Source organism: Chelonia mydas, chromosome 4, assembly GCF_015237465.2.
Source record: "Chelonia mydas isolate rCheMyd1 chromosome 4, rCheMyd1.pri.v2, whole genome shotgun sequence".
Taxonomy (NCBI): Eukaryota; Metazoa; Chordata; order Testudines; family Cheloniidae; genus Chelonia; species Chelonia mydas.
In genome coordinates, this window is record NC_057852.1 from 91,136,613 (window position 1) to 91,162,098 (window position 25,486).

A 25,486-nucleotide genomic window follows, 5' to 3' on the forward strand; every position below is an offset into this window, starting at 1 on the left:
TGAAATTCAGGGCTACTATATCCATGAATGACTGAGAATGGTAGAAAATTCCTCTCTTGCTGCAAGAAGATTTGGTGGGCTGGGTCCTCATGCATTTATCTTTATGCTTTCTGTCCCCAAACCTCAGTTTATGCTGGTATGTTTATCTGGATCCCTACTACCTGGCCTTTAAGCTCCAGGTTGTAGCAATGAGTTGCATGATCTCGTCTCTACCCAATAGATGAAGGGAGCCGTTCTTTAGGAAAGACCATAAGCATGGGTCCCTTTGTGCCCCAAGCTGGCACTCCATTAAAAAGGCTAGTATCTGAGAATCTATTCCCATCACCTATTTGGGAATCATCGCTGTGTTCTGCCAATTACTGTTATCCTGCAAGCATCAGGTGAGATTATGTATTAGATCCAGGGACAAGAACAGCCAGACAGAGCTGAAACTGAGGTGATCAATGACTAAGCAACCACAGTTAGAGAGACACTTAGGAAAATGCATTCAGAACACGATATCCAGACATGTTGTCATGGATTCCAGACTGGCAGGCACACCTAAGGTGTAACCAGAGCCAACTGGATTAAGGCAAAAACATGATTCTCAGCCTCACAATCCATTGATTAGGAAAGAACACCTTAGTCCATCTTGGTACTTACATACCATGCTGATAGGTGTCTTATAAAGATATATGGCTAAACCTTACCTACCCAAGCATGGAAATTTTGGAATGTTCCTAAAATCAAGAACTTTCCTTTTCTTTCCAGTACATCAGTTGTACAACGACCAGCTAACTGAAAGAATGGACTTCTTAATCAACCTGAAATACTGGGGTCAATTCTTTGAGCTGCAAGAAACCCCACCAGACTTTTCTTCTGAGGGAGCAGGACGTGATTTAAAAGCTTTTATGGCCTGGTTTCTTGTCAGGAACAGTCCACTCTCTATCTTAAATGTCCTGAATGAAAAGGTGAACTGAAGAAAAGTTACACCATTTCCTACAATGTTATTAGGCATATAAGGTCCCCATTATTTTCAAGCAGTGGAGCACTGCCATTTACATTTAGAGTGCAGGCATCTTGCTTAACAAGCATCACTAAATCACCTCTTTTGAAAAGCCAAATATCAGAAAAATCTTACATCCTGTTAGATCAAAACTTCTTTTCTGCTAGTTAAAAGATAGCATTGACCTGGAGATAAGAAGGATGAATTAACTAGTCAACTAAGCTGTCACCGCTAAGGAAATGTGGTCTGGATGAAATTACTATAGGTGCACAACTGGTTGAAAAACCAAACTCAGAGTAATTATCAGTGCTCTGCTGTCAAACTAGGATGAGGTAACTAGTGGGATCCCACAGGTGTCTGTTCTGGGTCTGGTACATTTCAACATTTTTGTTAATGACTAGAGCAGAGGCGGGCAAACTTTTTTAGCCTGAGGGCTGCATCGGGTTTCTGAAATAATATGGAGGGCCAGTTAGGGGAGGCTGTGCCTCCCCAAACAGCCAGGCATGGTCCTCCCCCGCCCCGCTTCTCGCCCCCTGATGGCCCCTTGGGGACCCCTGCCCCATCTACCCCCCCCTGCTCTTGGTCCCCTGACTGCCCCCCTAACTGCCCCCAGCCACCCCATCCAACCCCTCCTCTCCTTCCTGACTGCCCCCCCCAGGACCCCTGCCCGCATTCAACCCCCCTGTTCCCCACCCTCTGACCGCCTTGACCCCATCCACACCCCTGACCACTCCCCAAACTCTCCTGCCCTCTATCCAACCCCCCGCACACTCCCTGCCCCCTTACCGCACTGCCTGGAGCACCGGTGGCTGCCGGCGCGGCTGCATCAGGACAGGCAGCCGTGCCGCGCAGCACAGAGCACCGGGTCAGACCGGACTCTGCAGCCCCGCCACCGAGAGCATTGCACCGGCGGCGCAGCAAGGTGAGGCTGCAGGGGAGGGGGGACAGTAGGGGAGGGGCTGGGGGCTAGCCTCCTGGGCCAGGAGGCTAGCCTCCTGGGCCAGGAGCTCAGGGGCTGGGCAGAACAGTCCCGTGGGCCATAGTTTGCCCACCTCTGGACTAGAGTATGCCTATAAAATCTGTGGATGACAGCAAGCTGGGAGGGGTTACAAGCAATTTGGTGGACAGGATTGGAATTCAAAATTACCTTAACAAATTGGGGAACTGATCTGAAATCAACAGTATGAAATTCAATAAAGGCAAGTGCAAAGTTACTATACCTATGAAGGAAAAAATCAAACACAAAAAGGGGAAATATGGGCTAGGCAGTAGTATTGCAGAAAAGTATCTGGTGGTTATAGTGGATCACAAATTGAATATAAGTCAACAATGTGATGCAATTGTGAAAAAGGCTAATATCATTCTGGAGTATATTAACAAGAGTGTCATATGGAAGATGTGGAAGGTAATTGTTCTGCTCTGCTTGGCACTACTGAGGCCTCATCTGGAGTCTGTGTCTACTTTTGGGAGCCACACTTTAAGAAAGATGTGGACAAATTGGAGAGAGTCCAGAGGAGAGCAATAAAAATGATAAAAGGTTTAGAAAACCTGACCTATGAGGAAAAGTTTTTAAAAAAAACCCTGTGAATGTTTAGTCTTAAGAAAAGAAAACCAAGGGGGGACCTGTTAATGGTCTTCAAATATGTTAAGGACTGTTATAAAGAGGATGGTGATCAATTGTTCTCTGTGTTCACAGGACAAGAAGTAATTGGCTTAATCCATATCCAGGGAGACTTAGGTCAGACATTAGAAAAATCTTTCTAACTATTAGGATAGATGAGTACTAGAATAGGTTACCAAGGGAGGCTGTGAAATCCCCTTCATTGTACGTTTTTAGGAACAAGTTAGATAAACACCTGTCAGGATGGTCTAGATATACTTGGCCTGCCTCAGTGCACAGGAATAGATATGACCTCTCAAGGTTCCCTTCCATATATTCTGTGATTCTATGTCCCTTCTTTTCTCTAAACAGATCCTATTTTTTCAACCTTCTCTCAGAGGTCATGCTTTCTAAACATCTTATAATTTTTACTGCTCTCCTCTGGACGCTCTCTCCAATTTATTCACATATTTCTTAGTTTGTGGTGCCCAGAACTGCACACAGTATTCCAGCTGAGACCTCACCCATGGCAAGTAGAGGGGGACAATTATCTACCAAGTCTTACATACAACACTCCTGTTAATACACCTCAGGTTTTGCATATGACACTCCTGGGAACTCTGACACATGATTTACTCACACTGGACATACAACCAACATGGGACCTCACACCATGGATCTATTTCCACTAAGTTACAGGGCCTCTCTATACACAGAGCCAAAGCTCTAACCAACTGGCTGTTAAGAGAAAGCCAGATGTTCCAAACCATGCTTATTGTTGGGTATTCTCTGGCCAAGAGAGATAATGAAACCCACTGCAACTAATGGGCTATATCTCTAAATGCTCCAAAAAAAAGTGAGGTGAAAAATAAAAAAGAGATTATTAGTGAAGTACCCGTGCATAAATAACTGTAACTAAACCCAGACAACTGGAGAGAGGAACACAGAGGGGAAAAAAAACCCTCAAAGCCTATCCAGCCAAAAGAGCTGTATCCAACTGCTAGAGTCTAGAAGACAACTGATCAGGATCAGCCAGTCAACTTTATAAAGGGGAACGACACATCACAAAAGCTTTGCCTTTTCCTGGTCTCATGTGTTAGTAGGAGGAATTATTCCCCTTTATTTGGAGTAGCATAGGACAATGGGGAATTGAGCATTATAAAAATGTAAACAAAACACAAACAAATCACAAACTGCGTCTTTGCTTGCTGCCTTACTGCCGCCACAAATAGCCCTACAGTACATCACATTTTTCTTACGCTGCTTTTAGATGAACAATTTCATCCTCTGCGGCCAAAAGGGTAGTGGCTGATTTGGTCTTTGTCTCTTCAAGAGCCATCTGGGCTTCTGCCAGACTGCAAGAGAAATTAATAACCAGAAATATACCTTTAAATTAAAGGTACAGATTCTCACATTGAATTTTGCATGACAAAGCAAATATTTTACGGTTTTTGTTGGGTTTTTTTTGCAGCTCACCTGCATGCATAATCTGCAAAAGTCATATCTGACTAAACTATACCAACAGAATTACGGCTCTGTAACTCATTACTATTTATCTTATACAGCTCCAGTTCCTCTATCTCCCTCCCCAATTTAGATGCCCCAATTTGTCTCCATTAATCATAATCTGGCATAATCTCTGAACACGAGCGCTCCATCTGCAAACCTGCCTATCTCCAGCTCCACAACACTGCCTGTTTTCTACTGCCTTCATAGCATCACCACCGAAATCTTCCTTAATTTTTCTTCTTGACTTAACTAGCACATCTCTGTCCCCAAGTCCCCGCTCTCTAGACTCCTACATGTTCAAAATATTGCTGCCCACTTTCATACATGTATCGTACAAAGAAATGCAACTATGCCACCATCATCCTGTATCATTACCAATGATTCCCCATTCATTACAGGATCCAGCTCAAAATTGCCTTATTTTGTACTAAAATCTTCTGCAGATTTGCTCCTGCCTACATAATGGACCTTTCTTTGTACTTCACTCCCTTCTCATTTAGCACTTCCTCCTCTCAGTCCCATTAAATAATCTCTTCCTGTTCATACAGAAGCCTTTGCTGAAATGCCTGTTATCTGGCCTTCCTATGTCTATGCCTCACTGTCTATCAGAATTGAAAATTGGTTGAAAAGTAGTTTGTTTCAACATTTCCAACTTTTTTTCTTTGTTTGTTTTGACTAAAACAATTCACCAAAATCTCCACAATTTCCCTAAATGTTTTGGTTGATTCAAATCTGCCTTTTTGGGGGAGAAAAAGTTCTGGATGAAAAATTTTGACCATCTCTAATCACTGTGCTCATTAATGTGATATGGGTGGGCATTTGAGCTTGAGGATTGATGGTGCAAAAATGGAGGATAACTACTCTACTTGGCATCATCCCCCTGCAAACCCCCAAGAATCAATGCTGACAGTTTCAGCATTAATTCCCTGTGTTATTCAGTGCTGGGGTCAGCCCACAGGCAGTCAGCACAACTCTTTAGTGAGCTGTATTGCCAGAAGTGAAAGGGGGCATTAGGTATAACACAAAGGGATCTCACAACCACATAATTCTAAGAAAATATGTATAGTTTCATCTCCTCCTGCAATTTGGTCTTGGCATGCCTATGAAACATTTCTGATATACTGTAGGGGCGATGAGAAAGGAACTCTATGAGGTAAACTCTGAAGGTTCATATTCTTGGGGTTTTCCTGTACCTGGGGATGATACACCCTATGATATTTAGAAAACTTCTAAATATTCAGTACTCTCAACAGGTTTCAGAGTAGCAGCCGTGTTATTCTGTATCCGCAAAAAGAACAGGAGTACTTGTGGCACCTTACAGACTAACAAATTTATTAGAGCATAAGCTTTTGTGAGCTACCGCTTACTTCATTGGATGCATTGAATGGAACATATAGATAGATAGATAGATAGATAGATATACAGATAAGTTAGAAGTTACCATACAAACTGTGAGAGGCTAATTAGTTAAGATGAGCTATTATCAGCAGGAGAAAAAAACTTTTGTAGTGATAATCAAGATGGCCCATTTAGACACTTGACAAGAAGGTGTGAGGGTACTTAACTTAAGGAAATAGATTCAGTATGTGTAATGACCCAGCCACTCCCAGTCTCTATTCAAACCCAAGTTAATGGTATCTAGTTTGCATATTAATTCAAGCTCAGCAGTTTGTTTGGAGTCTGTTTTTGAAGCTTTTCTGTTGCAAAATTGCCACCCTTAGACCTTTTACTGAGTGGCCACAGAGGTTGAAGTGTTCTCCTACTCGTTTTTGAATGTTATGTTTCCTGATGTCAGATTTGTGTCCATTTATTCTTTTGCATAGAGACTGTCCAGTTTGGCCAATGTACATGGCAGTACTTGTTTGGTGTTGCTTAGAAGACAAACCCCCAAAGTCCTGACTGAGGAGAACACAGTTTTGTCTTTCACATACTATTTTACTTTGCTCCAGTAATGAGATACTCATGAGTCATGAAATGTCATAAGCAACTTGAAAAGCTGAACATGTAACTTTCGAGAGAAGTTCTGAAGTTATGAAAAAAAGGACAAAAAACATACATAATTTACTTCTCTTCATTTGGTCTGCTGAGTACAGCCTTAACAACTTTATCTTTAACCCCACTCTGGCAGACCACCCTTCCAGATGAGGAAGACCAGTGATAGATAGTCCCAGAAGCCCTCAGTGCCACAGATGAATTGGAAGGCATCATCACTGGAAAGCAATGCAAGCCACTCTTTCCCTCCCTTGCATGCCCAAACACTCTTCATATTTAACTAATATCAGCTGTATGATGTAGATTTAGCTCTGATTAAATACAAGTCCCCCAGCCACTACTGTGAAGATTCATTTTCATTTCAGGAGAGTTTATGTTTGCATTATGCAAGCAAACTAGTCAACAATTTTACTAAGGCTATGTCTACACTAGCAGTTTTGTTGGTATAACTTATGTTACTATGGGGTGTGAAAAAAACATCCCCCGAGTGACATAAGTTACACCAACAGAAGTGCCGGTGTGGACAGCACTATGTCTGCAGAAGATGCTCTCCCATTGGTATAGAGTGGCTACACGGGAGACCGTACTGTGGCACAGCTGCATTGGTACAGCTGTGCCACCGTAAGGTCTCTAGTGTGGACATGGTCTAAGTGAGATCTTAGGGGAGATGTATTCCAGCATCAACAAGGAGCTTGAAAACCCATTATTAGTGACACTTGCTAATGCCTCCTTTCAAGATTAAAGGTTGCCAGCCACCTTTAACATCCAGTACTAAGTGCCTCACACTCAAGAGACTGTTTTGATGTTAACAGCTTTAGTGATTACCATAAATCAATAATCTCCCTCTTTCTTCAGTCCCTATAACTCTAGTTTTTGATAGTCACCCAAGGATAACAATACCATCTATCTCCTTCAAACAATGAAGAGAGGTGATTTAGTTAGGCTTTTCATCAACCTTTGATTGTATTGACCAAACATTTAGATAGATCTGTACAGACAATTGGTTCTTTCCTCTGAAAGATCCCAAAAGGTAGCAAAGACACATTTTCTTTCCCAAGGGGCTCTCATATGGAGTCCTCCAGCATTCCATCTTATCTCCTCTCAGGTTCAATGCAGCTATTTGGCAGCACGAGGAGATTGTGAGATGTTTTGTCCTATAGTGTCATCAACATGCAGAAGACACTCAGATCTACATCTTTTTTCATCCAACATGGATACCATAGTCTTTGCTTACTCAGAGTTTGATAGAGGAGATGCAGACAGGATCAAACTAGTTTATGTTCAACCAAGATGAGACAGAATGATGCTGATATGAAGATAGAAAACATTCAGTGGTATGGGCCATAATTGTGACTATGCCATTTATTGAAGCTATGTCATGTCTGATTTTCACCAATATGGCTTACCATCTTGAGTTTATTCCCATTCTTGGAATTCCAGATGAAAGCAATTATATATAATGCTTTGGCTCAAAGACTGAGACCATTTCTTGCTATTATGATCCTTGCCACAGTTAGCAATATCTTTCTAAACAGTCCAGAACAGTGCAACATACTTTACTGGGGCTACCATTGAAAAGCACTTGGAAGTTTCAACAAGTGCAGTGTGCTGTGATTTGCTTATCGAACAGCGTAAGTCATTTTGATCTGATAACACCAGCGCTTCATGCTCCATACAGGCTATTGTGTGCAGTTCAAAGTGTTGGTTGCCAGCTCTTCAGTCCTAACTAGTTATTTGAGAGACTGTATCTCTTCCTCTGTCCTGTTACAGTGACTATGATCTGCTGAGATGCTCACATTATTGGTTCCTATCAGTGTCAGATTATCCAATGGGCCGATGGGGCCTGTCCCCAGGGGCCCGGCCAATTGGGGGCCCTGGAAAAATAGGCGCCCTGCCCCCAGCAGAAATCCGCCACAGAAGCGCCCAGGTGGGTGGAGTGCGGGAAGCCCCCATACCCGACCCCACTCCCTGGCAGAAGCACAGGGAAAGCCCCAGTATCTGGACCGCTGCTGCAACCCCGGGACTGAAGGAGCTCTCACTCCCTGCCACGGCCTCAGGGCAGGAGTACTCTCACTCTCTGCTGCGGCCCCAGGTCCATGGCAGGGGGGACAGAGCTTCTCTGGTCGTGCCACAGTAGGGGGGGCAGAAAGGAGCAAACAGGTTGTGGGGCCGCAGTGGGGGGCCGAAATGGGGCAGGACTGTGGGTGGAACAGGGGTGGGGTCGTGGAGGAAGGGACAGAATGGGGTTGGGCTGTGGGCATGGCTGCAAACAGAAGAGGAAGAAGGGGGGCGGGACCACAGGTGGAAGGGATCCCCCATTTGCTCTGGCCCAGGGCCCCATGAAACCTTAATCCGCCACTGGTTCCTGGCAGCAGGACACTCTCAATAGTGGCTATATATCTTTGGACTTTGCTCCATCTAGTGATCCATGAGACTCTGGCACACTCCTGGAATAAATATAAAATATTTACCTGATAGGCCTTGGTCACCAAGCCTCTAATTGATAATGGGACCACATCAAGCACAGCAAGAAAGATTTTATATAGTGGTTTGGAAAGACCTATTTTTGTAAGTGTTGTGTTTTTTTTAATTAATGAAATATATGCAAACAGAGCTGGTCCATTATGTCCCAACAGAACATTTTTCCAGAAAATCCCAATTTGTCAAAATTGAAATGTTCAACAGGAAGGTGTCGATTCTGATGAAATTTAGATGGAAAACTGCCTTATTTCCTTCCAGCTTACTAGCCTCCCAGGATCCTTGGCAGCATGCTGAACTGGGGTTCTCTGGGCTTCCAGGCTCACAGCTCCTGGGCAGCCCATCTGCTGAGCTAATGGGGAGCCACGACCAGAAATTTTCAAAAAAATTCCCTTTCAGTTCTCCCAAAACAGGTTTTTGGGGTTTTTTTTTGTTTGTTTTTTTTGTAAATGACCCTTTCATGGAAAGTTTCTCATATCTGACCTTTTGTTTCAAATTAAACTTGTCCATGGGAGCTCCATATCCAAGTGCAGGGATGATGTACACCTTCATAAATAATCTCTAAAATAATTAGCTGAATAATTGCTGACTTCACAGGCCCCTCAAGTAATAAACTATGCATATCTGTCTTGAAAGCAAACTAAGTTTTAAGCAAAATCTAAAAAAAATGTTATTTTACTTTAACACAAAGAACCATTATATTTTCATCAACTCTAGAACAGAGAAACATTTTGCATACATTTTCTATAAACAACATTTTTGTTATTAAAATGTAGTTTCCATGTGGTGTCCTTAAAATGCATAAAACACAAAAGCAAACTATGAATAAGACTTTATACATACATAACCTCAGTAGTTTGATGACATCACAAACCAGACAAGCTTAAATTTTGTGGTTTACCATGATGACCTAAGGAAGAACCCTGCTAAGATATAAGCTGAGTGTCTAAAAAGCAGGTGTCTAAAGCCTAATTGGTAACTGTGCAAAATTGCACCTGCACTAGGGACATCTTCTAAACAGCTCTGTGGGTCAGAGATCACACCTCTTCATACTCCGAACTGACAAATCTATGCCAGCAGAAGACTGTAAGGTAGACCTGACCTTACACACAAAGGAATACTTACATTTCTGATTATGTATTGACTTCAGACTTTTTATAAAGCTGACAGAAAGCAACAGTTGTGGCCAGACACATAGCTTGAATTGAGGAAAAACATGATGATATCCCTGAATTTTTTCCCCAAAGTCCCTCTTCCTTTTTTCCCCAACAAGCAGTGGCAAGAAATTGGGGGTTAGTATAACCAACTATCTACACCCCTCCTACCAATTCAAGAGCCAGCTGCTTTTAATATTGAGGGTTTTCTTCTTGAAAATGGCTATTTGAGCACAGCTTATGGTGAAATACAGACTTTCAAGTTAAAGGGAACAAAAACTTTTAATCAGTTAAAACATAAATGTGCAGAGAGTTTCACTCCTAGCAGCCATTTCAAAAGTTTTAGTTGCCTATGACAACAATGAAAACATTACAGGAAATATATCGCTGTTCCTGCACACATCTCATTGATGTTTTATTTTTAAATAATATGTTGCTATATTTAGCAAATATAATAGCTTAATTTTAGCTAACACTAAGGTATTAATCTTCATTTACTACCTTTATTTATTTGCTTAATTTAACTATCCAAAGATGTTACTGTTATGAGTGTCCCCCACTCACACTTAAAAGGCAGGAGACAACTGGAGGTAATAGACTGTTACATGTCATTACTAAGGGAACTAAAATATGGTGTCCCCTAAGCACCTATTTTGCTACCCATATGTTGCTTGATATATACAAGAAGGCCCTGGGTGAGAGGGGCCATATTCTGGTCCCATTGAAATCAATGGAAGTTTTGGAACTGACTTCAATGGGAGCAGGATTGCAGTCATAATTTCTGAACACTAGAGTATTAGTGTGCTGATGATATGTAACTATACATCTCTTGCCCTGCAGAACCTGTGATCTCAGCATCTGCCCTAGAACAGTGCTTGCATGCTACGGATCACTGGATGCACAGGAGCAGCCTCATTCTCTACTTAAGAAAGACAGAAATCTTTTTAATAGATAAGGATCACAATTATGCAAGGTTTTTCTTCCTTTCTTTGGGAGACACTGCATTCAGAGGTGTGATTACAGCACGTGTAGTTGTACCTGAGCTAGCTTTGATCTGGATACCTCTAATAATGATAGCAATGAAGCTGTGGCACCATGAGCAGAAGTACAAACTAGCTGCTCACTCTAGTAGAGATCCAGGGTTCCAGACAGGTTTGTATTAACTGTGCTTCACTACAGTTGTTATTCAAGCTAGCTAGATCAAAACTAGCTCTGCTACATCTACATATGCTGCAGTCATACCTCTGATTGCTAGGTAGACCTACCTGTTCCTAGCTGATGAGAAGCATATTTGGCCAGGATAAGAATATTGGGCATTCTTTTCAACCATACCTTTTCTATGAAATGTCATATTTTGAATATGAGAGAGACAAGGTAGGTAAGATGATATCTTTTATTGGACCAACTTCTGTTAGAACATAAGCACGACCATACTGGATCAGGCCAATGGTCCATCTAGCCAAGTATCTTCTCTTTTGACAGTGGCCAATGTCAGATGCTTCAGAGGGAATGAACAGAACAGGCAATCAGCGAGTGATCCATCGCCTGTCATCCACTCCCAGCTTCTGGCAAACAGAGGCTAGGAACACTCAGAGCATGGGGTTGCATCCCTGACCATCTTAGCTAATAGTCACTGATGGATCTATCCTCCATGAACTTATCTAGTTCTTTTTTTACCCCGTTATAATTGGTGGACGGTACAAGCTTTCAAACTATACCAAGTTCTTCAGGTCTGGGGAAAGAAATCAGAATGTCTGAACTAAATACAAGTGGGTACAGATAGCTAAGCTCTCTTAAGGAGTCAGAAAGAAACAGACCCTAAGATGAATCCACTAGTTTGGCAAGTGGTTTACTCTGGCTTGACCAGAATGGACTATGCTTGAACCTTTATTTCACTATGCTAGCCTAAGGACTTCCAATGCTGTGTAATAAATCCTACTGCAATTTGAAGTCACTGCAAATACTTGCTGAGGTGCATTAGTCCCTGAAGAGTGTACAGGTCTCTACTATCTCCACTGGACTCACTAGACAGATCTCACAATATGAAGCAGGAGTGCTGGAGCCCAGAGCCCAGAGGTTCAGTCTCGAAGGAGGTGAGGCTGGGTGGCCTACCCTGAAGCTAAAAAGAAGGGCTCCCTGGAGGTCTGCTGGGACACAGCAGAGATCTTGTGGATCTGCTTAATTATCTGTCCCAACTTATATTTAGCTCAGGCACTCTGATTTCTTTCTCCAAATCTGGAGAACTCTGTGTAGTTCAAAAGTTTACTTCCACCAACAGAAGTTGGTCCAATAAAAGATATTACCATACTTACCTTGTGTCTCGCATATCCTGGGACCAACACAACTACAACAACACTGCAAATAAAAAAAAAACATATATTTGGCTATATCCAAAATGTGTCATATTTGGCATGAAAATTTCCTTCTGTGCAACTTGCAGTACAGAATCTGTATTAAATAAGCTACCAGTATTATGACCAAAAGTTTTCAGGGCAAAATGTTTAATTTCTGCCAGGCCTGTTGTCTTTCAGGCAGCCAATACAATTTTTAAAATTATTTTAATTACAAACAAACCAACCAATGTTTAACTTATTTACTAGAAGACTTTTAATGCCTTGGGTATACAGTCCCACATCATTCAAATTCAGAAAATCCAGAGTCTAGATAGATTTTAAATTCTTATTTCAAAGCAGAAATGAAACATTTTGCAGATCTCTAATAGAAGTGAGGTGTGAGAAGAAAAATAAATTTGTTGTTGAAAAATACACAGTTAATTCTCCTACTCTTGTTGCACTAAGTTGAGTTGTAAATGAGTTGAGTTCAGTTCTTTCTCCAACTGTTGTATTTCGTGTTTCCGAGTGCTGGCAAATTCCCTCAGCTGTCTTTCTTTCTCAATTGACTCCTATAGTGAAATACAAATATCACATTGTTTGAAAGTTATGCCCGAAAGTTATACAGCATTTCTTTAGAACAGTGGTTTTCAACCCATGGTCCGCAAACCCCTGGGCATGCACAGACTATTTCTAAGGAGTCTGCGCAAGGTTGTCGTTACCATAAATGGTAGTTTTCAACTTGGGGTCCACAGACTAAGTCTAAGACTTCCAAAGGGGTCCACACCGCCATTCAAAATTTTTAGGGGTCCACAAATGAAAAAAGGTTGAAAACCACTGCCTTAGAATGTCTCATGACAAGCTGTGCATTTCTGAACTGATGCAGGAAAGAATAAATCTAAATTGATCTTAAACAAAGAAAACATTGTACTTGTTCAAATAGAGAGATAGCACAAAACAGCCAGAGAGAGATTAAATCACACTGGGGGAAAAGTTACATATAGCAGTGGTTTACTATTTCATTGTAAGATAGATAGATATACACATGGATATGCACACAAATACACACACTACTAGAAAGAAAAAATACGGACAAAAAGTAAACTCTTAGAACTAAATATGCCAACAATTCTTTCTATGCCTGCATTAATTAACTTTTTACACATTACTGGGAATGCAAAATAATGGGGAAAAATCATAAGAGCAAATTAAGCAACTAGTATAACTGATAAGGCTACCCCCTTGCACACGCAACTCTGCTTTTAATACCACATTGCATACCCTAATAAAACTGTAAATAAACTAGTAATTGTGCACTGGGTTTCAATTCTGTTTTGAAAGGCTTTCCTTTCATTTGCACATGCAGTTGAAAACCCATAAATTATCACATAGATTATTTCTTTCACTACAGCTTTTTAAATGTTGTCATTTGTAAAAACAAATTAAGAGAAAACTGCTCTATTCCCTGTACCAAGTACAGACCCTAGCCAGATTAATCCTAGTCCGTATGGTTGGATGTCACTTTACCCAGGGGAAATAGCTTATTCAAACTGTAAACAGTGATTTTCGTTTGGAAAAAAAATTAAAATGAGAAATCAGGGAGAGCATGAAGACATTTGCTCTCATCTCCCCACTAACTAACACTACTGTTTTCTTCCAAAACGCACAAGAGTGCCACAGAAGGTCTGCATCTCCAGCTGAAGTATTGTAAACAGCACCTTCTGTAAATCTTATGAATCATGCAGGGGAAGAGAAAGGGAACACACACCCCTGCTATCCTAGTCCTCAAAGCTAGGTGCATGGTGGTATCATGATATATATTTCTTTCCTGTAAAAAAATTTCTCACAACACATGTAATAGAGCCCAAGCTTCAGAAGAACAAAAACTAACAGTTCAGAGGGCATGGGACCTTATGTGCGCCCCTCAGTTCACATGAAGAGTTTCACAAAACACTAAGCTGCTTCCAGTACAGGTCTGGCGTAAAGTCTTAGGGTGATGTCACAGCAAACTTATAATTAGCATATTTCTTTACCTTGATATATAAGAAACTAGTTTCTTGGACAAGACAAAAGAGCTTAAGGCTTGCTAAGCTAATTTAGTCAAATTAACTTCAATGTCTTATTTTATTCCGCTTTTAAAGCTTTTTTTTTAATGACATAATTGTCACAGTTAACAATGATGGCAATAGTTCAGAAGGTAAACTGTGTGAAAACACTGTTTTAGTTAGTAAAACAAGCCCAACATTGATTTTTAATTGCAGAAAGTCTTTGATTTATATATTTTTATCATCTTAAAAATAAACATTCAGCATACCTGAATGAGAGAAAGACTGGTTTCAAAGGGCCTTCCTGAAGTAGTACTGGAAAAACAAGTCCCCAGCCATGGCAGGAGACGAGATTTTATTGTCTCTACACCTGCATAATGGCCACCTAAGAGAATACATAAACCAGGTACATGTGAGAAAATGCAGAGCTAAATCCTTAGTCTGCACTTAAAAAGAAAATGGAGGTGATACGTACAAACCATAGAGACATGGAAAATTCTCACCTTCTCGAGCTGTTTGATTGAGGATTGTGAAGAGTTGCCCCTGAATCATGGAGTTCATTTCTATGATTTCACAACATCTGTTCAGATTCTGATCACATGAGTTAATCTGTAAATCAGAAGAATTAAAACATATGTTTGGGGGTTTTGTTTTATTTTGTTTTGATTTTTCTAAATAATTATGTTTATGATATACATTGAACATGATATAAGAGCTTTTTCTATAACTTTGTCTATGACTTCATTACAGCTTCCTAAACCACCATTAGAACATTCAGATATTTCCAGGGGCGGGAAAAATAACACATGATGTTAATAGTTACAGCAAAGAGCTGGGAGTCAGGAATTCAAGGTCCGATTTTCAACTCTATCAATGACTTACTAGGTTAAAGAAATCATTCACCCTCTCTATGCCTCAGCTTTCCCCATTACTAAAATAGATACAATAACACTTACCTACCTCATGGAAGTGTCATGAAACTTCATTAATGTTTAAAAGGTGATATAAAATCATTGGATGAAAAGTCCTATATAAATGCAAAATATATTTCTACAGACTAACTAAAATAAACCACACTTATAAGGTTACTTTGTTGCACCGTCAATAGGCACACATAGCTTACATGTGATTTTATCTGTTTTTAATACATATTGAAACAAAGAGTGTTCAAGAACAGGAAGAAACTAGCATTATGTCCTTGATACAAAAAGCAGAAAAAAAAAAATTACGGAAAGCTATAAACTATCTCATGGAATTACTGGAGTTGGAATTGGTCCAGGATATTACTGCTAATGCTACATCTGTCAGGAAGAGCTCTAAAGCTGCCAACAATGACAAGTGGTCAGAATTTCTGTTTACATATCACATCTAAAATAACTTTACCTCCAGGAGTACAGTGCCCCTAACACTATACTGGTGTAGTGGTACAGTACTGCCTCAGCAAGGTTACTACAATGTACTAGCAAATATGGTTACTTACCTATGTATTAACTGTTGTTCTTTGAGATGTATTGCGCATATATAATTCCTCTGCAGGTGTATGCGTGCCCTAATGCATGCAAGCTGCAACCTACACCTGCAGTAGAATGTATGTGAGCACAATCATTCAAAGGAGAATCATCACTTTTTATAGTGCAAGGGCTTTCTCCAGAGGTTTCCCCAACCAATTAATTACCTTGACTGATCCAACCTATATTTTCAGATCTGATAAGATGTCGCCTTGGGGTGGTATGACTGTAGATATGAATGTTGCCTAAAATTCTCCATGTTCATATCCCCATCTCCATGGCAATTAGCATGGAGGTAGGAGATTGGGGTATGGGCCTGTGAACCAAAATGAAAAGTTGGACACCAATCAGCTAAATTAATTACCAAAATTGATTATATGGATTTTTATGATAACGGAATTGTTCTTGATTTTAATTAACTTTTCAAATCCTTCAATTTTTGATGTTTGCTGAAAGGGAGCTTAGGACCATTAGTTCTTGGGGTGCTGAGGCCAAACACCAAGTGCATGGTGGATGCTGAGCTCCCTTAAGGCTAGCTCTTGACATGAAAGCCAGCCTTTGAAATGGAGCCTTTCTGTTGCCTCCCTTGAAGGAGGGCCCAAGGAACAAGACAAAGGCCCAAGATATTGCAGTGTGGCCTTTGTCTCCTTTGCCTTCTGTATAGAAGCCGCTATCTGCTCCCAAACAAGTTGTCTATAAAGTAAGACAGGTCCTTAAGTTCTCTGGATTTCCAGGCATCCACTATTGAAGGCAGTGGCCCACACCATTGTATCATCTGCATCAAAAGTTACCCATACCTGATGCCCTTATGACCAGCTTCTTAAGCTTCTGGCATTTCTACTGAGGAAGAAAATCAACCAAAATAGAGGCTTCTTCCATTATTCCACCTGACTCTTGGTCACGAAGGACTAGTAGTAAATGACTTGGAGGATTGCAGTCACACACTGATAAACCTTCTCTCTAAATGAATCCCAGCACTGCAGCTGAGGATTTTGGGTACAATACCATAAGTGTGTCCAGTCTCCATCACCAAGCTCCAAGAGGCGTGGGGGTGGGAGTGGGGAAGACATAGCATGGGGCAGTCTTAGGGAAGGGTGTACTGTTTACTGAACTTTCTTCAAGCCTGGGACAGCTCTGTAAGGGATCTGCCATAGCTTTATCACCAACTTGCCAAAAATAGGGTGCAAGGGTACAGCAACCCTATTGGATGGATGTGGTTTCCGGTCCAGTTACCTCCTAACCGTGATCTTTGTATATTTCTAACCTGGTTTTAATGGAAAAAATAATCAGTGGTCATGGAAAACTTCTGTAAAAATTGAGGAGAAGTAGGATCCTCTGCCACAAAGTCACTGTCTTGGTATTCTCATAGTGGAGATGTATTTGGCATCAGGAGAGTCCTCTGGCTAATCTAAATGCAAAGACCATCCCTCATCACCGTGATCCTCAGCTTGATTCTGCTCCAATAGCTGGAACTGTACAGGTAATCGGGGAGCCTGGAGTATCATCAGGGTTCTGGGAAGCATGGACACTGGTGGCCAGTGCAAGAGGTGTCAGTGTAAAGGCCAGAGCTACTTGCTCAAGGAGTACTGACTCTTGGGATGCAAGAGTAGATTTTGGTCCAAACAGAGTTCCAACTGCACTGAGATTTCTTGCACCCAATAACCAAGAAAAGGAATGCTTTGAAGCCAGAAGTGATCAGACCAGATTTCCAAGCATACATGGATACCTGGACTCACCACCTCCTTCTCCTCTTCAAGCATCTGAATGCAGAAGTGAAAAAATACAGAGGCCTTGATATAGAGCAACCAGGAGTCAGAGGCTTTGGCAAAGGCATGTCAGGGAACTGCTAACTGTTGTGGTGCCCCCTGTCTCAGACTCCTGCATAGAGGTTCTGCCCCATTCCATTAGCCTGAACTCAGTACCACCTCATCCTTGGGCTACACTGGTGATGATGCTGCAGGAGACTTTTGAGTTGAAACAGTCTGACTGGGATTACTGGAGTAAGGAGCAGGTCTGAGCAAACCCGGCTGTCCCTGGCATGGTGTTCCAGTGTTGAGCAGTTGTAGAAAAACGCAGCTTTAGCTTCAAGGATTCACCCTTTGAATCACTCCATCCTAGCCAGTGTTATGCCAGACTTATAGGAGTCTCTATTGCAGGGATGGGCAAACTTTTTGGCCTGAGGGCCACATCAGGGTTCCAAAACTATATGGAGGGCAGGTGCAGTCATGGAACAGGGGGCAGTTAGATAGGCATGGGAGTCCCAGGGGGCCTGTCAGGGGATGGGGGTGTGGATAGGGGTCAGGGCAGTCAGGGGACAGGGAGCGGGGGGGGGGGGGGTTGGATAGGGGTTGAGGGTCCGGGGGGGGGGGCAGTTAGGGGTGGAGGGTCCCAGGAGGGAGCAGTCAGGGGACAAGGAGCAGTGGGGGTTGGATGGGTCAGGGATTCTGAGAGGGGCAGCCAGGGGATGGGAAGTGGAGGGGGCAGATAGGGAGTGGGGGCCAGGCTGTTTGGGGAGGCACAGCCTTCCCTACCCAGGTGTAGTGTATTAAATTGTTCCCCATAGGAATGTGCTACTTACAGCTGCCAGTCCTGGTGCTCCATAAGTAGCACATTTCTATGGGGAGCAATTTAATACACTACACCCAGTGGCTCTCGCAGCCATGCCGCCCTGCAGGAGCTCACAGCCCCGCTGCCCAGAGCCCTGGTGGCACAGCAAGCTGAGGCTGTGGGGGAGGATCCAGGGGTTAGCCTCCCCAGCCAGGAGCTCAAGGGCTGGGCAGGACGGTCCCATGGGCCGGATGTGGCCCGCGGGCCATAGTTTGCCCACCTCTGCTCTATTGGGTACCTCCAGGAAGACTTAGAGACACTCTCCACATCAGGGCATGTAGTGACACATGTAGGCAGTCTGGTACCCCTGCACATCATTGTCAACATAACAGATATACAAATTGTCAGTCTTTGACATTGTTGTGCTGACAAGAGTTTGAAACCACCAACAGTTTCCTCCCATGTTAGATGCCACAGTTGCCAGCATGGGTGTGTGTTGAAGGAAGTGCCAGAACAAGTGGAAAAACAAGCACTATGAAAGTTGCTAGGTACCCTAATGAAAAACTGTGGCACCCTAACTGAAGCATTGGTGCGCAAAGAACAGTGCTGACACTGAGGTACCAAGGAAAAAGGAACCCAGGTGTTTTTTAGAAAATGCTGAGGCACTGAGAACATCAAAGCAAAAAAATGGCGAGCATCAAAACCTTCTCTGCACCTATGCACAGAGGCAAGTCCCAAAAGCTGAGAAAAAACAGACACAAAAAGTGGGAGCAGATGATCAACAGATGTGTGTTGAGGTGGTCAAGGCAAGAACCTCAGTACATAGCACTGATGAACAAGACCTGACTGGAAGTCAGAGAAGGGATGGTAAAAGATCCCTGGAGACTGTTGGGATTTCAAAGGAGCTGGAGCAATGGCTAATGAGGTGTAATCTTCTGTAGGGAACTCCTTCAGTGACCAAGGTCAAAAAGGAACTGGCTAGTGTTCAAAGGGCTGCATTTCTTCTCAGCTCAGATGGTACATAATCATTATCTACCCCACTATCACTCCCCTCAAGGGCTAAAAATCCTTAAATGCCTGGAAGCTCTGCAAGTCCCATGTTAAGAAGCTAAGGAATAAGAATCTTGCAATGACAGCATCTTTAGGTAAAGTTCAAACACATTGTCCTCACTTTTAAGGCTCTTCTAGCTCTGCCTTTTATCTAAATCTCATCTCCCCTTTGCTCCCCACCTTGACTGTTCTTTACCCACTCCTCTCTCCCTATCCATTCTCTCTTCCTCCTCCCATTATCTCCTCTGACTGTCTTCTCACACTGCCCCCCTCCATTCTTCTCCTGCTCCATTTCTAAAGAACTCTCTGTTCTTATTGAAACCTGGATCTCTCCTTCTAAACTTCCCTCCAAAACTGCATTCCCTCATGGTGGTCTCTCTTTCTCTAAAACATCCCACTCAGAGATGGCCTAGAAAGATTGTTTGGCATACCATTTAGAGAAGTTCTAATGCACTGTCATCCTATTTTCATATTCCTCCTACTTCCAGCCGTCCCTCCCTGCCTTCCAACTTCACTGCCTTCTTCACACAGACTCTATTCACCCTCTTCTTCCTCTATGTGGATGTTATTGTCCCCTACCCAAATCCTTCCTCCTCCTTCTTTGATTTTGATTCCCTCAGCAGCCTTCCTCTTCCTCAGTGTCCTCAACTTGTCCACCACCTTAAGTTTGAATTTCTCATTCTTCCCTTCAAATCTATTGCAATATACAACTCAGCCTTGTCTCTTAAAACGTGCCCACTCGTCCTGTCTGTTCTGCCAACCACACCAGCCTCCATGCCTCATTTGTCTCCTGCCATTATTTCCATGCTTTTTTTCACACAGCCCCCTATGCATTGAATGTCTTCCCAATCACGATTCACCAATCTACTACCCTGTAGCATTTCCCCAAACTCCTAAAAACTCACTTCCTTCAATGATGCCCACGAAAAGCAAGTTATTAATTAAATGGGGGAAGGGGGGGGAATCCACCATCTTCTTTGGGTTTCCCAAAGCAACATTACTTCTCTGCATCTGTCTTAGATTTGCACATTCTTGGGGCAGGGGTTGTCTTCATTTTTATGTTGTGTATCGAGCACATTGTCTGGGCTCAGTCATAATAAACAATTTCCAGCACTTGGAATGTCATCCTACTCCATGTGCACCAAGTAGCCTCACTCTCCTTCTTCAAATCTCTCTCTTTGACCTTGCTTTCTCACTGTTAACTCATGAGCTATCTGCTTCTTCCCTCTTTTCTCAGTCTATATTTTAAAATATCAGACCTTACAAAAAGTCTATATAATTCATGTTATTTGTATTTGTTTTAACTCTCAGCCCTATTTTCTCTGTCCACTTCCTTTGTCTTACTTTCATGTTCTATGTTTGTCTAATTTGCCTTTTTAATATCTGTTTTAAGCTCCTATATATCACTTTGGTATGTAAGCACTAAATTATGGTATGTATAAATATTACCTCCCCCAAACAAATTATAAATAAATGGTTTTCAGACAAACAGACCAGAGATTAGAATATAGAACACTAGCAGCAAGGAGAATGTATTTTACTCCATATTTGACTATTTCCTTGAAAATGCATTTTTATCTCAAATGTGCTACAAACAGCAGTTACCATCTGCTCAGGTTTCTGGAGTTTATATCACAGTTATAATTGCCCCATCTCTGCCAATGACAAGCCAGCCAGCCAGTCAATAGTCTGGGATTTAAGCCAGTTAAGAGAGCAATTGTATAAATCTACTATGTCACACCACCCTTACTCAGCCAAGAACCACACATATTCCTCTTAGTTTGGGTAACATATGTAACTTTACAGTTAGAGTATCTGGTAATGTTGCAAGATCAGATGTTGCCATACATTTAGGGCAAAAACTTCTGTATTTAAATATCTGAGATTGATTAGTGGTTTCTTTGCTCTTCTGCTGTGAAACGCATTTTAGGTTAATTGTTTCTATTTGATAAAAGAAATTGCACACATTTTACATGACCAGAGACCAAGTCAAATCCCTTGTCCCCCTCAGTAAGCTACTTCAGGTCAGCTGTGTTTATTTTATGGAGTCAGCTTTCAAACACTATGGAGTAATAACAATTCTGTACTAATAAAAAATAAAATAAAATAAAGGAACTCTGTAAGTCACTCCATTCTCAGACAGACAAGGCAGGCAGGGCACTGAACAGATAGTACTATAATAAAATAGAATGCACAATACTGAAATAAAATAAAAACACATATATTATGGCTTCATTCAAGACAAAAATAAAAAGAAGTTTTAGGAAGAAAAGAGAAAAAGCCATCCAAGTCAACAAAACAACTGTTTCTTGTGGTTTATCTTATTTACCCATACACAAAACTTGGCACAGTATCACAGGTAACGTTTAATAGAACAGCTACAAAGAACATTCAGTACCATGTTCAACAGTTATGTTATCTGCAAGGTATAACTTCATTTTGGTACTAAGTTATTATTGCAGTATCTTTTCAGTTATACAACAAAAGCAGTTTAACAAAAATGTTTCAAACATGAAATAGCTGTAAACTGAATTTGCTCTCAGAAAACAAGTCATTTGTTCTGGTTTTGAATTTCTAACCATTATTAATGGGTCTGATTTTTTTTTAATGGGAATTCATAGTTCTCAAACTGATATGCCTCAAATGTGTGACACTGTAACCAGGTACAGTTAAAAATATCTAGAAATTTTAAAAACAACTAACAAAAAAAAATCATATTCCATTTCCACAGCAGCAACTGGAGATGGGGAGATTCTTACCAGAGGCCTTTGAGAACCTTAGCAGAACAAGCTATATTATCTTGATGCACAGCCTGGTTGCAAGCAATAAAATATTTCTTGTTTAACTTTTCTCTGTATTTAAAGGTTTTCTTATATTCCTTGATGTTTATGATATTCAACAGTTTCCAGTGCAGCTATTGTGCTTGGATATCTAACACAAAGTGTTTTCAAAAATATTTGCACATACAAGAAGTTATAAAATCAAATGGAGGCCACTGTTATCCTTTCTGGGAAAATATATTTTTGATGGAGTATTATTCACTGTGAAAGAGTGTAAGTGGTCCTGATGAGTTTGCAAAGAGATGTGAATTTGCATTTTGGCAACTGATTTTTATTTTAATCTGATCAGATGTGTGTATCAGAGCACCAAGAGGAGATGAGGGGGAAATCAGCAGTCTCCGCTGCAAGTTGTTTCTGGCCTGATGCGATGCATTTATAGTGTCAATGGGTGTCAGTAACTATAGCAACCACAACAATGTCTGAAAACCAGCGTCCTTGGTTACTGCTTTCCCGGGAAATCACTCGAGGTATCCAACACTTAGCGGAGCCGCTTCACACAGATTAGTCCCGCATCATAGCCTTTCTCCAGTAGCCTAAATTTACAATCTGAAACAGTCACTATTATACTGTGTATTCTTCCCCCATTAATTTAACAAAGTAGAAATGTTAATTCCTGATCTGGCTCACTCTACAAAATCCCTCTGAAAACACAAAAGTAGAGACAAGAAGCAGCACGTTTTCACCCCACTGTATGGGGTGGGTGGAAGATTTTTTTTTTTTCATGGCAAAACACCTTTGGTAGAACATTAGGCGAGTAAATGACCTAAGGCTTGAGCAGCGTCTTCAGACTCCCAAAACAAACCCCCGTGAATCGAATCGCTTTACCGGCTCGCGGCGGCGAACGAAGAGGAGACGTTTGCGATGAACCACACACATACTCACGTGGTAATCTTTATACCAGTTCTCCAGCTTCTCCTGCAAAATCCTGCAGCTCTCGTTGTTGATTAATCTCCGCAAGCTGTCGGCCATGGTCACGCACCGACGGAGAGCCGAGGTTGACCGAGGCTGGGGCTGGGTTAGCGAGGGGAAGGGGAAGCTGTTGTTTCTTTTCCTAGGGGACTAACAGCATAGATGGATCCTCCCCCTGGGTACTCTACATCAGCAGCCCCAGGGCACTAACCAGGGAGAGGTCAGCGAGGGGTTCGCCGCGGCTGCTGGTGCCACCGCCTCCGGCCGAGGCTCAGCGCCGCTTCCTCCTGCAGCCGCCCCGCTAATTTGAGCATTTATACCCCGCGATTGTTAAACAAACTGACGTTTGCTGTGCTCGGATGCCAGGGACGCCACGACTGCGCGAAGGGGGCACTTTTTAGTTGTAGCAACGCGGTAAACCCGCCTCCCTCTGCCCAGCCCTCGCCCCTCCCACGGAGAAGCTTTAACTCGGGAGGCGGGAGGGCTCCAGCTAACCCCTGACTCCGCGCCGGGAGGAGGAGGATGTTTTCAACTGGGGAAGGGGCAGGTCAAAGACGTGTAGGTGAGGAGTTTCCTCAGGACCCATCAGATACCGCCATTCCCTCCCCAGCCTGTCTCCTCGCCTCTTTTCCCCCGTGAGACACTCTCGCTTTGTTCAGTTCAAGGCGCCTTTAAGGCGCAGCAAGACAACAAAGTAGCCTTTATTACGCATAAGAGATGCAATTTAATTTGGATAAACAAACACCTATTGGGACTTTTTTTTTTAAAGGGAGTATTCTCCCCTTGTTCCGCTAGCAGATCTCCCGTTCACACCCAGCCTGGATGATCCGGCAAGAACATTCCCCAAAGGATGAATTCTGGTCAATTATGTGTAGGTCCGCGGGACCGAATAAGCGAGCGGCAGCTGCTGCCTTTGCTCCCGCTGCCTGGCACTTCAAATGCCCTGAAGTCGCTCTAACTTGGCCAAAGGATTTCAGGATTTCTCTCCCTAACCTAAAGTGTGATCTCCTGAGACTGAGAGTAAAGGGATCAGCTCATTCAAAAAGTGTTCCAGACAGGACTTGACTGATTTGCTGTCTGAAAAGTATCAGAACTCTTTGCTGTTGGCTTTCTGAACACTGTGAAATTGCCTCTCATAGCAAAGAACAAATTCTGCAAAGCTTTCCTCCCTTGTGCCTTTGATGCTTAAAGCTGAGTTCAGACCCACAGGAAATGGATCACAGAGTAAGCAGACAGGATATAATAGAACCCCACCCCCCAAAAAACTAGTCACTGAGCCACTAGTGGTCTGCAAAGCACTTCTGGTCACAGTGTTAATGGCTCTCCTCCCTATTTCCACCAGAAAAAAACAGAGCAGATGGGATGGGGAAATGAAATGAAGAGCAAAAGTAAACCTGTGATTAACTTTCTTCAGAAAGGACAAGATCCTACTGCACTTAAAGACAGCTAAAATAGCTAATTATTTTCTTAATATTACTTCCCTATATAAATAATTATTGTAGTTGCCATTGGAAAGTCACAGGAGCCTGAATGAGACAGAAGGTGATCGGCAATTGCAAATGTATATGGATATCCTCCATGTAACAATCTCTCTAAATTGTGGTCCACAATGTGAAAAAGTTTGAAAGCCCATAGTCTTTGAGTCAGCACTCGTAAATGAAAGACTTCTGTTATGAACGGGCTAGAGAACAAGGGCTCATGTAAATTTCCATCTTCTCCATTCATTTTATACATGTACAGGTTTAAATGAAACAAAACCGAGCGTTTAATAAGTCTATTTCAAGAACCAAATTAATCCCTGAGAACCACACTGAAATCTTCAACATTTGGAAGAATCAAAAGTGTTTTATGGCCTTACATCAGACAGCATTTTCCGGTTCACGAACAATAAAGAGTAGATTTTCACTTAGGATGGCAGAGTTCCACAATCGGTGTGCCTTCACCGAAGAACGAGTGCGTGTGTGTGTTTGGGAGAGCAGAGTAACAAAAGAAACAAATCAATTGTCCATTTGAATCAAGTTGAATGGTAGTCTATTGAGCCAGATTCTGTTTTGAGATCTTCACATTAAAGACCCAAGAAATGGAAGAATGTGTGCTTTACTAATTATATTTATATTTATTATTAATTATTATTATTATTATAACTGAGAGTAGCCTCTGCATTAAAGGATTGTTCTGCCAGAATCCTGTTATCCTTCAAAAAGTGTGCTAACACAGAACTATGTGTTCTGCCCTTGCAATGGAATAGCTTAAAAACAGGGTGTGGGAGATTTTGGCACTGCATTTACAAAAACTTATATCTATTTTTTCACCTGCAAAATATCTAGAGCACACTATTTAAGCGTAATTTATCCCACACTGTGGAGGTAATTACTAGCATTCTCAGGTCTCTATAGATGTGTAGTCAATTGGCAGGTGATTTTACTTATCTTTCAACTAATTCAGCTATTCAAATGCAAATGGTAACAGAGACAGGACAGATGTACTGTATCATACAGATTTGGGACATTTATTGGAGAATTTGGATACAAACAGCAAT

The 25,486-nt window shown here is 42.0% G+C and overlaps 1 protein-coding gene across 6 annotated transcripts in view; it reads right to left on the reverse strand.

Annotated features, from left to right (window-relative positions):
- The window catches only part of SPATA18 (spermatogenesis associated 18), a 43,171-nt gene extending 19,616 nt beyond the window's left edge, over positions 1-23,555 (reverse strand). For 2 of the 6 annotated variants that reach the window (XM_043544386.1, XM_043544385.1), the window contains exons 1-4: positions 22,921-23,370; positions 14,597-14,702; positions 14,363-14,478; positions 12,502-12,620 (exon numbers count right to left, since the gene is read on the reverse strand). In XM_043544386.1, the coding sequence (XP_043400321.1) occupies positions 12,502-12,620; positions 14,363-14,478; positions 14,597-14,702; positions 22,921-23,007 (428 nt within the window). In that variant the 5' untranslated portion in view covers positions 23,008-23,370. Of the gene's footprint in view, positions 1-3,844; positions 3,941-12,501; positions 12,621-14,362; positions 14,479-14,596; positions 14,703-22,920 lie in introns of all 6 variants that reach the window. The other 4 variants (XM_037897797.2, XM_037897796.2, XM_043544384.1 and 1 more) reach the window with 3 other exon arrangements.
- Positions 23,556-25,486: the final 1,931 nt, after the last annotated feature.